The sequence below is a fragment of the Leptonotus elevatus genome, chromosome 14 (assembly GCF_054856555.1).
Source record: "Leptonotus elevatus isolate MCC_2025b chromosome 14, RoL_Lele_1.0, whole genome shotgun sequence".
In the NCBI taxonomy this organism is placed as follows: Eukaryota; Metazoa; Chordata; class Actinopteri; order Syngnathiformes; family Syngnathidae; genus Leptonotus; species Leptonotus elevatus.
In genome coordinates, this window is record NC_141252.1 from 21,618,554 (window position 1) to 21,636,053 (window position 17,500).

At 41.3% G+C, this 17,500-nt stretch overlaps 1 protein-coding gene across 6 annotated transcripts in view; it reads left to right on the plus strand.

Annotated features, from left to right (window-relative positions):
* Window positions 1-17,500, plus strand: part of dicer1 (dicer 1, ribonuclease type III) — a 213,908-nt gene that overhangs the window by 33,485 nt on the left and 162,923 nt on the right. For 5 of the 6 annotated variants that reach the window (XR_015097029.1, XM_086094344.1, XM_086094347.1 and 2 more), the window contains exons 6-8: window positions 6,814-6,948; window positions 10,788-10,948; window positions 11,061-11,229. Coding sequence is in view for 5 of the 6 variants with exons in the window: in XM_086094344.1 (XP_085950470.1) it covers window positions 6,814-6,948; window positions 10,788-10,948; window positions 11,061-11,229 (465 nt within the window). In the remaining variant the exon portion in view is untranslated. Of the gene's footprint in view, window positions 1-6,813; window positions 6,949-6,974; window positions 8,626-10,787; window positions 10,949-11,060; window positions 11,230-17,500 lie in introns of those variants that run through there. The other variant, XM_086094348.1, reaches the window with a different exon arrangement.

The window sequence follows — 17,500 nt, forward strand, 5'->3', positions numbered from 1 at the left end:
TTCTGGATTTGGAGCGCCCAGCCAATGACCACGGGGACCAGCTAGCGACTTTTCAAGCTAATCTTGCTAAGCTATCAGCGACTGTGGTAGCACTGAGTGAGAAATGTTAGAACAGAATAATATTCAACTTGTGGGTCTGCCTGGAGGGTCTGAGGGTCCTAACCTCACCAAGTTTGTGGCCAAACCTTTGGAGGACATGTTTAAGCTCAAGTCTCAGCCGGGGGAAGGTGAGTCACCTCGACCGATGATCAGCAGAATTCACAGATTTCAAGATGGAACCAACATCTTACGTCGGGCTGGGAAGGCTTTGCCCTTGCTGTTCAATGAGAAGAGGGTCCACATTTTTCAGGATATCACCAAACGTGTGGCCAAACGGAGGGCAGCATCCACGCAGGTAAAGAGAGAGCTCCATTCCTGTGCTAACGTGAAATTCGGCCTCCGGGACCCGGCTACATTGCAACTCACGATGCCCAGCATCTGGTCCGACTCATCGTTTTGAGGACCCGGCCCGGGCTTTAGTTTGTTAATAAGAAAATCTAGTTGGCCCAGGATTCGACCGGTCACTAACTGTTCTTGCTTCCTTTTATTTTTGTTCTCTCTTTTTTCCCCATATGTTTTCTGTTATTGCTATTGTTACGTTCGGCCTCAACAGTGCTAATGTAGCTAGTTGCACGAGCGCTCTTGTACACTGAGATATTGATTTTGAGGACTCGGACTAATGTTAAGTCACCGTTCTTTGATTTCTTTTGCGCTCGTTTTCAGTGTGTTTATCAGGTCTTGCTGTCTAATTAAGGACTGTATTTTTCAGCTCAAAAGAATGTTTGTACTGTCTTAGACACGCCATAAAGTTTTATTTTTATTTTTTATTTTTATATAAATAAATACAGTATTTTCTTTTCTTAACGTTTCTACTTGTTAGTACATCTATTGTGTACCGCAGCTATTCCAGTATTTGTATAGTAGGATGGTTCAGTATTCATCCCCCTAGCCGTCACGGTTAGATGCTAGTTAGTAGGTTCAGTGTGTTGAGAGGTGAGGTAGCATGCACCCCATTTGAGGTTGCTTGTGCTAGGAGAGAAGGGAGTTATTTTGAATGTGTTTTCGGGGTTGTTTGTTGAGTTAAAGGGGGCAGGGGGCACATATCTCTTTATGTACTTGTTAATTTTATTTTGTCTGCATTTTTTTTTTACCACATTAGCGGATCTTTTTTCTTTGTTAAATTTCAGTACAGTGCACGATGGCTCAATCTGCACTAGGAGGTGAATTTGTGAGTCTAAATTGCAAAGGTTTAAATAATCCAATTAAACGTAGCAAGGTCTTACACTATTTACGCCAGCTTAATTAAATTTTTAGCAAGAAACCCATCTTAAAAATACAGTCTCAGGTTGAAGCTGAATTGGGTAGGTCAGATATTTCTTTCTCCAGTAAGGCTAGAGGGGTGGCAATACTCTTACATAAAACTATTCCTTTTGTGTATTGTAAAACAATATCTGATTCCACAGGCAGGTTTCTCATAGTTATTGGGAGTATTTTTGAGACCAGGGTTGTACTTGTTAATATCTACACTCCCAATTGGGATGATGACGGATATTCTAAATGTTGCCGGAGCTGTCCCAGTATAGCTTAATTCTGGGTAAGGATTTTAATTGCTGGGTAGACCTTTTATAGGATCGTTCCTCTTCAACTTTTAGTGCCACAATCTAAATCCGCAAAGGTGCTCGGAGCCTTCATGAACGAGTTTAAAGTCTCAGATCCTTGGCGATGTTTTAACCTGGAAAAGAGGGAATATTCTTTTTTTTTTCTCATGTACATCCGACATGTTCACGCATTGATTTTTTTTGGGATAAATGACTCACTGCTTAAAATGGTGTCTGGCTGTAAATATGAATCAATACTTGTATCGGATCATGCTGCGGTCTATGTGAACATACACTTTCGTAAATTTACAAATGCTCGGCCGCTGTGGTGTTTTAATACACAGCTCTTACTGGATAAGAGATTTGTTGAACATATATCTGACCGATTACATTTTTTTTTCAGCTTAATGAAACGCCAGAAGTGACGGCGGCTGTTTTGTGGGAGTCGATGAAGGCGTTTATTAGAGGGGAGATTATTTCCTATGAGGTCCACCAAAAATGATCTATGAGATTGAAGTTGGCCAATTTATCGCCGCGTATAGCTAGTTTGGATGCTGAGTATGCAATTTCAAAAGTACCTGGGATTTATAAAGAACGGATGGCTCTACATGCAGAATATAATGTCACTCTCTCTTGAGGTTGCTGCTTCTTTCAAGGTCAAGGTTTTATGAACAGGGAGACAAAACTAGCAGTCTGTTGGCTTACTGGCTCTGTCAAAGGTCCGCATCTCAGGTGATTCCAAGTGTGGACAATGAGTTAGGAATTTTGTCTGACCAACTGGAAATTAACAAAACATTTATGGAGTTTTATAAAACATTGTATAAGTCAGATCATTCTTCAGGTTCTTTAGATTTTGAATCTTTTTTTTGATGGGTTGACCCTCCCGGTTTTAGATAAGGCTTTGCAAGAGGAGTTAGACCGTCCCATTACTGCACTAGAATTGGAGAGAGCTATGAAATCCTTACAGAGGCGCAAAAGCCCAGGCTCGGGACGGTTTTTCGTCCAAGTTCTGTAAGACGTTTTGGAAGCCGTTAGCTCAATATTTGATGGAGATGTTCACGAAAGCCTTGGAGCATGGTATGCTTCCCCAAACTTTAAATCAGGCCTCTATTTCTTTAATTCTAAAGAAGAGTAAGGACCCGTTAAAATGTGGTTCCTATCGCCCAAATAGTCTCTTAAATGTGGATTTTAAACTGATGCCTAAAGTACTGGCCCTTCGGTTGGGGGTTGGGGGGGGGGGGTTAATACTGATGTTAATCGTCTCACAAAACCAAACAGGATTTATTCGCAACAGGCACTCATTTTTTTATTTATTTTTTAATCTCAGAAAGGTATTTAATGTGGTGTTTAATCCTTCAGAAACTTACTCTGAAGTTTTATTGACTCTCGATGCGGAAAAGGCTTTTGATCGATTTTTCTTTTCAGTTAAGACAAATTTGGGTTTGGGCCGAGGTTTGTGTCTTGGATTAGACTGCGGTATTCTTCTCCGCAAGCGTCTGTTAGAACTAATTGTACAAATTCTGAATATTTTCGACTATTTCGATCCACCAGAAAAGGCTGTCCTTTGAGCCCACTTTTATTTGCCGTGGTTATGGAGCCGCTGTCAGTGGCGCTGAAGTCTCATTCCAATGTCCGCGGCATTGTAAGAAACGGGGTGGAACTGAAAATATGCGTATGATCTTTCGTTATTGCTGTCGGATTTGTCTCGTTCTGTTCCTGCAGCCCTCTGTCCTGTGTACTTTTGGTGAGGTTTTGGGATATAAATTGAGCCTGGGAAAGAGTGAAATTTACACTGTAAATAAATTGGCCAAGGGACACCCACTGACAAAATTTCCATTCAAAGTATCTGATTTCAGGCTTTGTCTACCTAGGGGTGTATGTGACAAACACTTTGGTGGATATCCGTAGGATACATTTTTTCTCCCTACTTACGGCGATTAAACAAGACTTCGAGAGGTGGTCCTTACTTAATCTTTCTACCGCGGCTAGAGTGAATGCTATTAAAATGAACATTCTGCCACGTTTTCTATATTTGTTTTTATGCATTTCCGATTTTTCTCCCTCTTTCTCTTTTTTTTTAAGAAAGTAGATCGACTATTTACAGATTTTGTCTGGAAGAAGAAAACACCTAGGTTGCGTTATCAGGTTTTGCAGCATCCCAAAGAGATGCATGGTATGGCTCTCCCAAATATTTTGTTCTATTATTGAGCAGTGAACATCAGAAACTTGCATTACTGGCTCCGTTATGACACCACAGAGAGACCTTCTTTATGGTTGGTTGTAAAAGCAAATGCTGTTATCCGGTAACATTGAAAGCCTGATTATATTCGCCTGTTTTATCCTTCACTTCTACCTATTCTAAAAATGTTGTGGTATGCTCATGTCTTGAAATTTGTAACAGTTAAGATGCTTCAGACCAACCCTGCCCGGGCTCCGATCTCAGCCAACCCTACCTTCGCCCCATCATTGCTGGACAGCACATTTTCCATGTGGTCTAGCCTGGGCCTAAAGATGTTTAATGATTTATATATTTACTCCACGTTTGCTTTTTTTCAACAATTAATTGATACGTTTTGTTACCTCAAGGACATTTTTTTTTAGGTACCTCCAAATACGCAGTTTTGTACGTTCTTTGTGGCTGCATTTTCCTACAATCCCTCCTGCTTCAGAACTTTTGTCTTCACTCAAAGGCTTGTCATTTATGCTAAGATTCATAAAATCGGCTTGGACTCCTCTTATATAGGAGTATATTCTTAGAACTGTTTGGCAGATCGATTTAAACCAAGAAATTTCAAATGATACTTGGAAGGCAATTCTGCAGAGAACACATAGATCATCAATTTGCGCCAAGCATGGCTTAACTCAGTGCAGGATTCTTTATAGGGCCCATTACACAAAAGTTAGGCTAGCCAAAATATTTAATACGGTCTCTCCTCTTTGGGATCGGTGCAAACTGGTTAAAGCTGACTACATTCATATGTTTTGGCTCTGCCCTTGTTTGCATACATATTGGTCTGATATTTTTGAAGTGTTATCCAAGGTTACGGGGGTAGATATTGTTCCAAATGTTTTAATTGCCATGTTCGGTGTTCTTCCGTCTGCACTTCGTCTTCCTTCAAATAAGAAGGACATGGTAGCATTCTCAACTCTGCTGGCCAGGAGGCTAATTCTGCTGAGATGGAAGTCCTCGGCCCCGCCTACACCTGTGGATTGGATTTAAGAGTTACTTCATTTTCTCCAAGTGTAGAAGATCAGATTGACTTTATTAGGATCTGAGTGCTCATTTCAAGAGACCTGGAACCCATTTTTGTTATTATTACAGGAGCAAGCAGTCCTAATTTGGATGCCTAATCTGGACTGAAATGAGGACCAGTTTGTCCCTCATCGGCTGCCTTTACGAGATGTCTGTTGCTTTAATTTTGGTTGAACTTTTTTTTTTTTTCTATTTTGTTTTGTTCTTCGTCTTTTTGCCATGATTAATGTGGTATATCTTTTCCATTGTCAATGAGATATGTGCCTGGGGAAGGATAGGGTTAGGGGACTTTGTTCTTAAGGTTTTTTTGTTTTGTTTTTGTTTAACAAGAAAATGTTCACTGTTTTGTGTGAAACTTTTGCCTTTGACTATTGACATTATAAAACCAATTAAGAAAGTATGACCAAAAAAAAGGCAGTGGAGTAAAACTGAGTTTGGTTGTACTTGAAGTATTTAACAATGTACTCAGGTTACTCTTGATCTATCCTCATCCACAAATCCAAATCAAACAGCTGGGCAAGTTCTCCATTAAACATGCCATGGGCCTCATTCATAATATATATATATATATATATATATATATTTATTTTTATATATCTATTTATTTTTATATATCTATATTATATATATATATATAATATATAAATATATATATATATATATAATATAAATATATAATATATATATATAATATAAATATATATATATAATATATATATATATAAATATATATATTATATATATATATGTATTATATATATATATTATATATTTATATTATATATATATATTTATATTATATATATATATTTATATATATATATATATATTTATATATATATATATTTATATTATATATATATATATATTTATATTTTATATATATATATATATTTATATTTTATATATATATATATTTATATTATATATATATATATTTATATTATATATATATATATATATATATATATATATATATTTATATTATATATATATATTAACTTATAGTTCGTTCTCATTCCCTCTCCCTTTCCGCAGCACTGATATATGCTCTAAGTGCATACAATTCAGAAAGGCCCAAGACGTTGATACTCCTCTATTGGAATGACTTGTGCACAAATGGCGAATCACATCCCCGATCCACTGAGCGAGATGATGCTTAGAAATGGCAGTGCCCATTAAAGTAGATTTAAGTTCAAAACAGTATTTAGTATCACTAATACAAATACATTTATTAAATTAAAGAACACTACATTTTGACAGTTGTTCAAAAACTCCTTTCCCAGTTGTAATGACAGCACTCCCAGTGCCAACATCAAGCGCCACAATTGAGGGGTCTTTCAGTCATGGTGGAACCCTTATGAAGCTCCATCGTTGACAAGATAGAAGTCTAATTTCATATTTTGCAAATGCAAAAACTTCTCAGAAATAAATTACCTAGATATTCTGTTAACAACATGTTGAGGCATCTGTAAGAACTTGTGCTTCGGAGCAGGATGGTAATTTGATAATGAATAAGGTTTTATCAATCCGTTGCTGCTGCTGTTCTTTTTTTCTGCCGCTGTCTGCTGGGGCAATAACATCTCAGGTAGAAACCACACCAAGCTGGACAACCTGGTCCAGCGGGCACTTTTGAGACTATCCTATTTACTTCCTGATGCTACTGATGGACAACTGAATTTCCTCTTTAGGGGATTAATAAAGTATCTATCTCTCGATCTAATAGGTTCAAAAAAAATTATTTTCTTTTTTATCCACCAGAGACTGTAATAATTCAAAGTCACAACTAGTACTCTCTAGAACTGTCTTCAAGCCAGTGGCGACTTTGGGGCTATAATTGGAATGAATAGGCAATAGAGTCAGATAAGTTGCACTTAAAACTTGAAATTTCATTCCTTCTTGTGAACTGTCTTTATCTTGTAGGTGCTGGTAATGACTTGCCATATATTCCTGCATATACTGAAGCATCAAATCTTGCCTTTGTCAAAAATCAACTTGTTGGTTTTTGATGATTGTCATCTTGCAATCAAAGATCACCCCTACTGTGAGATAATGAAGGTGAGTGTGTAAGCATTATTCTAATCAGTTTGATTTCTTCATTTGGTATGCAGTGTTCCCTCGTTTTCCGCTGGGGTTCCAAGAAATACTCGCAATAAATGAAATCCACGAAGTAGTTCGCTTTTTTTAAAAAAAAAAAATTTTAAGGCTGTAAAACACCTCACCACACAGTTTATACATTTTTCTCATCGGGGCATTTACATTTTCTAACATTTCTCTCTTGTTTAAACATTCTCAATGTTCAAACTTTCACAAATTTAAAAAAATAGGTACGTCACTGGAAAGAAAATGCATGCAAAATTGCACACAAAAAATCTGCAAAATAGCGAGGCCACAAAAAGTGAACCGGATTATAGCTGTATATTTTTGTTGTGACTGCTCAGGTAACTCAGGCCTGGTACACAAGGATTTTGCAAAACTTAAAAGATTGTTATCGCTGGTATCAGGTTAAATCCGTGTACCTCCCAAACATCACATTTCAGGAGACACCAAAAACGGCCTGTTTTTTTGTTTGTTTGTTTTTCAAAAAATAACATTGCATTATCAAAGAGAGCAAGCCATTTTCTACCCATAAGATCGGAAATACCCTTAATATACCAAATTGTACCATAGGAGATAGAGACAAATCCACAAACGTCCTGATTTTGATTATTAAAATATGTTATTCAAGGTAATACATAACATTCAAAATAAAAGTGGAACTAAGAAGCGCTGTACCGTCATATCTGGGACACTTTGGGAAGCGCACACGCTGACACACGCAGCGCGTGCAGGTGAAAACAAACATGACCTCACCGTGAGATCCAAAAAACTGCTTCTAACGTGCAACTTGAAAAAACTCATAGATCATATAAGTAGCATGTATAGGACCATTTTGCCAAATGCGGGTTAAATGAGTCCTTGAGTAATTCGGGTATCTCAAAATAACAGCCTCGGGTAGCAGTTTACTTGATATGTGCTGTATGGGAAAAGATTTGTCTAAAAAATGTTCACACAAATAAATTTGTGATTTTCACGTGTGGTTTTTTTTCATATCCACAAGCATTTTCACAATTTTCACGTATTTTCCAGATCCACAAACATTTTCGCGATTTTCGCTAGGGATGCTCAGGGTTTTATGCTGCCGATACCGATCATCTGTGAGTAAGATCGCCCGGTACCAATTCCGTTCACATCGATTATCTGTATTTTTTCCCAATTTATTTATGGTGAGTGAGTGCCATTGGCTATATTATCTGAAAAAAAGAAACCATATAATCACCTTGATTTTAGACAAAAGCAGTATTTACTTATTCAACATAATTAATACAAAACCCTTGCTGACAGTGCATCAATTATTCAGTCAAAAAAATAACAGAAAAACTTAAATTTACCAGCTTTTAGTAAAACAATCTTTAACAGATTGAAATAGTCAGCTGTCTCAACTATGCCACATGAACACTACATGATTCACAATATAATAAGGTTAAAAAAAGTCACATGCAGACTTCATTCAAGTAAACTATTATAAGTTCCTAAATTGACAGTGCCCGGGAACTTGGCTTAGTCTCTTGTGCATAGACAAACAGCCTAACCTAGTGCGAATCCGGAGGGTCGGACGTCCTTCGCGGGGTCGCCAAATCCCGCATGGACCGGCAGTCGAGCCTGGTGCGAGTCCAGACCCAAAGTCAGGATATGGTAAGATTAAATACATTTTGCTTGCTTGCTCTTCAAATGCAGCCTTTTGTTTGTTTTGAAGTTGGCTTGTTTCACGCACATGTATACTGTATTTTTTCTTCCTAAAGTAAAACATTATTAGGTTAGCCCATCAATTTGTGTTAAGTAGTAGCATGCTTTAAAACGGCTACAGTAGGTTCTCAAAAATAAAACATTTTGTGAAAAATTAACATACTGGTTAATATAATTGTGGTGGCTGTGGCGCAGAGGTAAAGACGGTTGTCCAGTAACCAGAAAGTTGACTGTTCGATCCCCGCTCTCCCCAAGTCATGTGTCGTTGTGTCCTTGGGAAAGACACTTCACACACATTACTTCCAGTGCTACTCACACTGGTGTATGAATGCTGCGAATGTTTGGTGGTGGTCGGAGGGGCCGTAGGTGCACACTGGCAGTCACGCTCCTGACAGCCTGCCCCAGGGCAGCTGTGGCTACTAAAAGTAGTTTACCACCACCAGTGTGTAAATGTGTGAGTACATGAATAATGTATCCACTTTAGAGTGTCTAGAAAAGCGCTATATAAAACTGATGCATTATTATTAAACAAACAAACACTTTTTTTTTCTCCAATGCCGAGGTATCGGATTGGGACCCGGAATTGGCCGATCTCAAAATGAGGTGACTAGGACTCGGGTGCAAAAAAGTGTGTGTAAGTCCCAAAATAAATTCAAAATGGCTGACTTCTTGTTGGGTTTTAGCACATGACTACAACATACCTTTTTGTTCATCGAGGGCTGTTACATATGCCTCAAAATTTTGGTGGCTCTAGGTGAAACGTACAACCGAGAATGCTTCGTGAAAAAGGAATTTTGAAAGGCAAAATTTTATGCCCCACCCCCGTCATTTAGTATGTTGAAAGCACAAGATTTTTTTCCCCCTGATGTTTGTCTCGATTGTTGAGATGGTACAGCCCAAGTTTTAAGTCAATTACGTTAGCCATCGAGACAAGGGGGCAAAAGTATGACCCCTGTAAATATGCAAAAATGGGCCAAAATTGGACATTGAAATATTCATAGGCACTTTTTGTGCATTTTAGGGTACGGCGACCAAAGTCTTTGCTAGTTTTGGGGCGCTACACGTACCAGCCAATTTTCGTAGCCGTAGGTAGGTCAAACGTAGCGGGACAGGACTCGTTAAACGTCTTTAGGGGCTGCTACAGACCAATTTTTGGGGGGATGAAAACCTTAAAATATAACAATTTTCACCAGGTCTGATGTGTGTGTAAAGTTTGGTGCGTTTTCTTTCATATTTAGGTTCTCGAAAATGTGATTGTTTGCGAAGAATAATAATATATAATAAGAATTCCAACATAAAAAAATAGGGATTTCACAGCGGTCGCTGCTCGACTCCTAACAATAAATAATAATAGTAAAAAAATCCAAATAATAATTCCTCCAAAATAACATTAAATACAATTAATGAATATCCAGTTGCAACTGTCACGTTTACCTGCTGCACTTTACTTAGGTTTATAGTTACTTCCTTCTGACGGTAAAGATTTTCATCTGAAATAACTGTTGCAAAAATGGGGAAGATCCAGCCATTAGCGGTGCATCAGCAGTTGCCTGCCGCCACAGAGCACGTTGACCTGTCGTGAGTACGGCGACGGCCTGCTGCTGGATCCAAGGACCCTTATGTTGCGCTGGTATGCTCATTAAGTGTGCATTTCCGCGGCAGTTCATGAGCCCGCGATCTGCTGGAATCATGGACATGTATCACATTGCCATGCTTTTTATTTTTATTTCTAACTGCCAGTCTTTCCTCGAACCACGCCAGCCTGAGAGTCCCTGCCACCCAATCTCCAACCCCCACCCCCTTCCACCAACACACGCACGCACGCAGACATATACACACACATACACACACCCTCGCCGAATATGTTTCGGTTCTTGTTGGATATCACGTTCGGCGTCTGCGCAAACCTCCATGCCCCTTTTGACAAATAGGATTCACCGCTTGGTTGTCGTCGTGCACACACCCCAAGTTGATGAATCTTTTCCCAGGGTGCCAGTCTTAGCATCTTTTCTGGGGTAAACCCTAGAAGACAAAAAAAAGCATTTCTGAATCCTGTCAATGTCTAGTGGAATAGCTTGCTGATGATCTTGCTGTCGTTTCACTTTCTGCAGCTTTTTGAAGGCAGCTTGTGCAATCCTCGTATTCTGGGTCTCACAGCCTCCATTCTGAATGGAAAGTGTAACCCATCAGATCTTGAGCAAAAAATCCAGAATTTGGAGCAAGTCCTGAAGAGCAACGCTGAAACTGCCACTGACCTTGTAGTTCTTGACAGGTCCTATGATACAATTATCTATGATTAATAGTTTGTACAAATGAATTATAGTGTGGCATTAATGTATTCATTATCAATACATTAATTGTGTTTTATATTCCACTTATTTCAGATATGCCTCTCAGCCAAGAGAAGTTGTGCTGGACTGTGGTCCCTATCTGGATCAGAGTGGGCTCTCTTCTCGTCTACAATTGGAGTTAGATGGAGCTCTTGACTTCTTGAATGATTGCAACATATCTGTTGCAAGAGAAGACAGGGGTCCTACAATTGTGTCCCGACAGGTCAGAATTCTGATATATTGTTGCTTTTAAGTCATTCACGGCTAGATGGAATCCAAGAGGTTGGGTATATTTTTAATAAGGAACCACTGAATCGCAGATGGCACAGATGCGATTAGAGTTGATAATCAGTTCAGTTTTCTCCCACCCACACATTACAATATATTCTGTATAAATGGCAGCTACCACACCTCGTGGCCGAAATTAGTTTTCTTCGCATTAGTGTCACGATACCCACATTTTTACTTCGGTACTATACCTGTATAAAATATCTCAATACCGGTACCTCGACAAAAATCTAAAACATCAGCAAAAGCAGCAAAATAATTTAAATTTTTTATTACCGGTAATTCAAAATATTAGGATGTATACATGTTAATTTATCTAAATACTGTATATAATTATGTATATACTTTATGTGCTTTCACATTGCATGGCATATTCTTGAAGTACTGTATTTGACTGCATTTGATGTCATCTGTTTTAAATATTGATAATACAGTGGCACTTTCATGACTCAATGTAACGTTGCTAGAGTGCATGTCTCTGATCTTCGCCATTACGCTCCCGAATGCGTAATCAAATTGGGAACAAGGTAAGTCACACTCGACTTATTTTTTAAGGGAAGTCTCAAAAAATGCGTCACAACCTGTCGCTCTGTCAGTCATCTGGGCTTTTTCTATGCATACCTGTAATTACCTACTGTGTGCCTCTTCATTGAACGCACCTTGAGTCCACTTCAGGGCCAGGACTGATTGTTGCTTTTTTTTCTGGTTTCACCACGAAAAACATTGGACAAAAGTTCCTTATGACACTTTGCGCGTCATACATCTCAACGAGGAGTGGACGGCCAGCGAGTGCTACACTTAATTTGGGCGTCGTGCTTCTCAACGAGGAGTGCACGGCCATCGAGCGCTTCAGTGTTCAGTGCGTGAAGCCATCTTCCTGAGCTCTCTCGCACACAAGCTGAAAGAGGCGTGTCACTTAAGATGGTTCCGGCATCTGGTTCAGATGCCTCCTGGACGCCTCCCTGTAGAGGTGTTCCGGGCATGTCCCACCGGCGGCAGGCCCCGAGGACGTACCAGGACACGCTGGAGAGACTATGTCTCTCAGCTGGCCTGGGAACGCCTTGGGATCCCGCTGGAAGAGCTGGTTGAAGTGGCTGAGAAGAGGGAAGTCTGGGCTTCCCTGCTGAAGCTGCTGGTCCCGCGACCCGACCCTGGATTAAGCGGTAGATAATGGATGGATGGATGTCTGCAATACATTCCAAAAAAGCTGTAATGGGCATGTTTACACAACAACAACACTCAGTAAGTGTTTGGGAACCAATGACACTAATTGTTGAAGCTTTCTAGGTGGAATTATTTTTTTGCATTCTTTCTTGATGTACAACTTAATTTGCTCAACAGTCAGGGGTCTCTGTTAGGGCTTGACGATTTAACAAAATTATGTGATTTTGGCTTCTCTCGATCTTTAAAATGTAGTAATCGAAGAAAAGCGATTAATGTACAGAACAGCGTGGTGCGTTTACAAGTTCCCTATGTTGTGACAGTAACCTGAATGCACCATGTTGCTTGTAGCAAGCGCGAAGCAAAACAATGTGATTTGTCCTTCCCTAAACGTCATAAGCATCCTTTAGTTGTTTAATGATACCCCAGTTGGAGTTAACTGTAAAACTAAACACACAACAAGCATTACATTCACTGTACTGTATACTTAAAGGTGCATTGTGGAGTTAACCTTTTTCAACATCATGCATGATGCTACACCAATTTCCAGATGACAAAGAGCCCTGACTTTTTCACTGTGGCTGCGCCTATCAGCTTGTATCTTCCCTTCAGTGTGGAATGTTCGCCCCAAACACTCCACAGTTTCTTGGGGGTAGGGAGGGGTGGAGTAGTGTACCCACGGACATTTGGTGTTAGCCTACAACACAGTTGGGATGGAAACTGAAAACAACCCCAAGAGGCTAGATTCGGGAACAGCCAAGAAAACTGAAAAAAAACCTTAAAGTTTATTCGACCGCACACTAACTGTGAACAAGCTTGATACAGATGTGGCAGTTACACTGTAAGACAAAGGTGGCAGTCGCGAGTAAAAAATGGTCAAACTCCACAAAGCACCTTTAAATACAAAACATCTTTCGTTTTTAAAACATTGCTAGCCTAGCCCTTCCAGGAGGTTGGTACGGAGCCTCCTTGTGGTGATGGAGAACTTTTCAGTTCAACTGCGGTGGGACGCTGGAACAGACGGTCCATGCTCACGAGACAAGGCTACAGTTTGCCAGCCTTGTGACCAGTGCAGCAGCTTCGGCCCACTGTGGGCTTCAGTGCTCAGTGACCCTCGCAGAGACCCGTCGTGGACTTTCGTTCCTCTATGCGTGTGTCTCCCAGTTAGCCCCAGTCTGCACTCCATATCCCTCATCCCTCCCGGGCTCCTCGGTCCCGGAGGTCCAAGGGTTGAGGCTGGGGGGCATCGGTTACTTTTATTGTCAGCAGCTCAGCTGCCCGGCTTCTCTCAGATCGGACCCTTGCGTGATCTGGAACTTGACCAATGGGTTCAGGATTCAGTTCCAATGCTGGCGCCCTCTTTCCGGCCGGGTCAGAGAAACCGTCATCGACGACACTGGCTCTAGATCAGGAGCTAGCGGCCCTCCTTGCAGTGGATCAGGCAGGCCGTGCTCCCCTGCAGTCGGTAGGCATGAAGGTGTTCCCTTACCTTGGCCGTCTTGTGCTCAGGGGCTCCGACACAGATCAGTTCTTCTTCGTCACGTCACGGCTCGGCCTCAGGGTCAACTGGAGAAGTCCTCTCTAATTCCCTAACAAGCGGACTTCTTTCATCATGGTAGACGACGTTCTTTACCTCATTTCTATCTTTCGTGTCAACAGGCTGCTGCCTCTTGTCCTCTTTCTGCGGCTGCTCGGCAAGCTGTCATTCCTGACTGTGGTTGTCCCGCTGGGCCTGCTGCCATTGCGACCATTGTGGCTGAAAAGCTTCCATCTGGATCCGTTGCATGACGACTGCTCAGTGTGTCCGGTCGCTTCCTGATTGCTCCTGAACCGTATGGTCAGACAAGACCTCGACCGTTAACCACAAATTATCAGTGTGGTACGAAGTTGGTACAGTTGCTGTGGGCCTCACAGCGGCTTCTCAGATGGGCCATCCCCGCCTTGCCAGTCTACGGGCCGAAGTGAACCAGGTGGCGGATTTTCTCTCCCGCCATCGTCCGCCTTCGGGGCAATGGCGTCTCCACACGGAGGTGGTACGCGCCATTTGTAATCACTTTGGAAAAGCGTTGGGCGATCTCTTCGCCTCTGAGGAGTCTACTCATTGCTCCCTCTGGTTTTCCCTGAGGGAAAACAGTAGCCTCTTTGGGACAGGATGGTCTGACATACCCTTGGCCGGTGTATCTTCTGTATGCCTTTCTGCCTCTACTCCTTATTCACCTGACCCTTCTGGAGGGCCCCACACTGCTGTTAGTGGTGGCCCTTTTTTGGTTCGCTCTTCTACACAGTCTTTACTCTTCTGAACCGTGGCCTCTGCACAACCGGTCGGATCTGTTGTCCCCGCAGCAAGGTCGGATTTGGCACCCTGACCCTAATCAACTCCGCCTGTGTGTTTGGCCGCTGAGTAGCTCGACCTCATGTTGACGGGCTGCTCGGCTTCTGTCAAGCATACGATCCTTAATGCCAGAGCTCCCTCCACTCATTTGCAGTATGCTAACAGGTTGCGAGGTGTTGTGCCGGCCATGAAGTAGATCCCGTGACATGCCCAATTCCCGCTGTTTTGGATGGGGACCGCACCATTTCTACGCTCAAGGTTTACGTTGCGGCCATTTCGGCCCGGCATGCTGCTGTTGATGCGAAGACGGTGGGTTGCCACAGGCTTCCTTCCTCATGGGGCTCTTCGCCTTCATCCCATCTCGTGTCTCCGCTTGGGATCTTCACTTAGTGCTGGATGCCCTATGTCGGTCCCGTTCAAACTGCTGACCAATGTTGACCTTTGCTGGTTGTCCCGTAAGGCGGCGTTCCTGCTTGTGGGTTGCATCCGCTAAGCGGGTAGGGGAGCTCCACACACTCTTTCAGTCCTGCGTGTTTTCGTTGGCACCCCGATTTGATTAGTCTGTTGTATGAATGGCAACAGACGGACACACAAATAAGTTGATTTTACTTTTTGCCATACAATTAAGCAGTTATTTGTTATTCCTGCCACTATATGCCACTGGCATAAATATAATAATAATAATAATTTAAATGATAATAATAGTAATCAGCTGTGATTAATATGCACTTTAACTTTTAACTCCAAGACATAATAGATTTTTCTAAAACTGCAAACAGAATTGAACCGAAAACCGTAAGCACAAAACCGAACCATGGATTTTGTGAACCGTACCACCCCTAATATATATAATTTCATTGTTAACTCTTTGACTGCCATAAATGTTATATAACGTTTAGTAAAAACCTACGGAGGGGCGCCAAAGACGCTAAAAGACGTTCACTATGTTTTTTTGGGTTTTTTTTTGGAAACGGGTGGAGGAAAACCTTGGGCAGCTGTGCTGAAAGTATCAAGCAGATCTAGTTAGTATAATGACTCGTTTTGGCCCCTAGATGGCAGCGATGACTCTCTTTGGACAAGATTGGGTGGGCCTCAGTAGAAGACGTGAGGCGGAGCTCTAGTCTTGAGGGGACAATGGCTGATGAAGCAACAATGGCGACCGGTTGCAAGCAGCTCACGCTTGAGCATTTTTTTCAAAGACTGAAAGAAAAAGCGCATTGATGTCGACGATGATGATGATGGTGACTCCGAGCTTGACGCCAAAGTTGGAAGCCTTGAAGCGACCGTTATGATCACGTAGTAAGCCTCACCGGCTAGCGACGCTAACGCCGGAAAACGCGCAGCACAACCGACCGGGTACTTCTGCACAAGCGGACATTCGATTGGACGATGGAGAGTAGTCGAAAAGCATCGACCAATGCACATTGATGATGATGATGATGATGATGGTATGTCCCGAGGTTGACGCCACAGTTGGAAGCATTGACGCTACCGTTATTCTCTCGTCATAAAGCCTCACCGGCTAACGCTGGAAAACGCGGAGCTGCACAAGCGGACATTCGATCGGGCGATGGAGAGTACCCCGAGTCCAATGCATATTCATCGGAGGAGCGGGTACAGTCTGATCACGGAGAAGACACTGGTTCTGGACTACAATGCCACCATGAATGGAGTGGATAAGATGGATCAGAACATCTACCACCCGGTAGGAACTGAAGGACATGAGGAAGCCAGACGTAACACCACCGTAACGTAACCGTAGCATGATCCTGATAGTAGACTTGATGGCAACACACACTGCAGTATATACTTGCTATTCCCCGGAAAAAACGGCCGGCAAGAAAGTGTAGCTTCTGCACGTTAAGAGGCAATCGCAGTGAAACTAATCTGTTGTGCAAATCCTGTTGCGTCTCCTTGCACGCAGGGGAGTGTTACACAAAAAGAAAAACTGTCGTTGAAACATCCACATAATTGTAAATAGTACCACAGTTGCACACATTTGTAAATAGTTTGCCAAATTGTTGTCAAATTGTTACACTGTTGAATGTAAATAAACGTATTTTGCTATCAAAAAACACTTCATTCTTGGTGGTAGTGTTTTATAGAAGTAAAGCACTATTTAGGTGTTTGTGGCATCATTCATGGACAAAAAGAAGTGTAAAATTCACTAGAGTGCATGAAATAATATCGTTTCACTAAAAGCTTGATTTCTCCGTATTTTGGTCCAAAACAAGCGCATTTGGTTGAAACTAACCATTTTCTATTGTTGATTACTAAAGAACAGAATAAGGTAGAAACAAACTTTTTCTTTCTGATGAAAGATGAAAGTTCAATCTTTCAATCTTTTGTGTGTTTCCATAGTCCAAACAGATAATTTTCTGTGGACCTTGGAAGATCAGTCAAAATGTTTAAATCGGCTGGCACTCACAGCATCCCTTTTCTGAAAACGTCTGGCAGTCAAAGAGTTAATTGTTAGGCAAGCCTCCTCTTTAGCCACTTATAAAACACATCTTAAAACACATCTTTATTCTATTGCTTTTGACTCAGCATGAGACTGCTTTTTTTGTGTGTTTTATGGTGTCTGCTGTATTTTATTTTGTGTTATTTCTTTTACCTGTCTTTATTGCATGATTCATTTTTACTCCATTTACAGCACTTCATATGTACCAATGGTTGTTTTTAATACGTTTAAGTTCAGTTTTTTTGTTGTGGT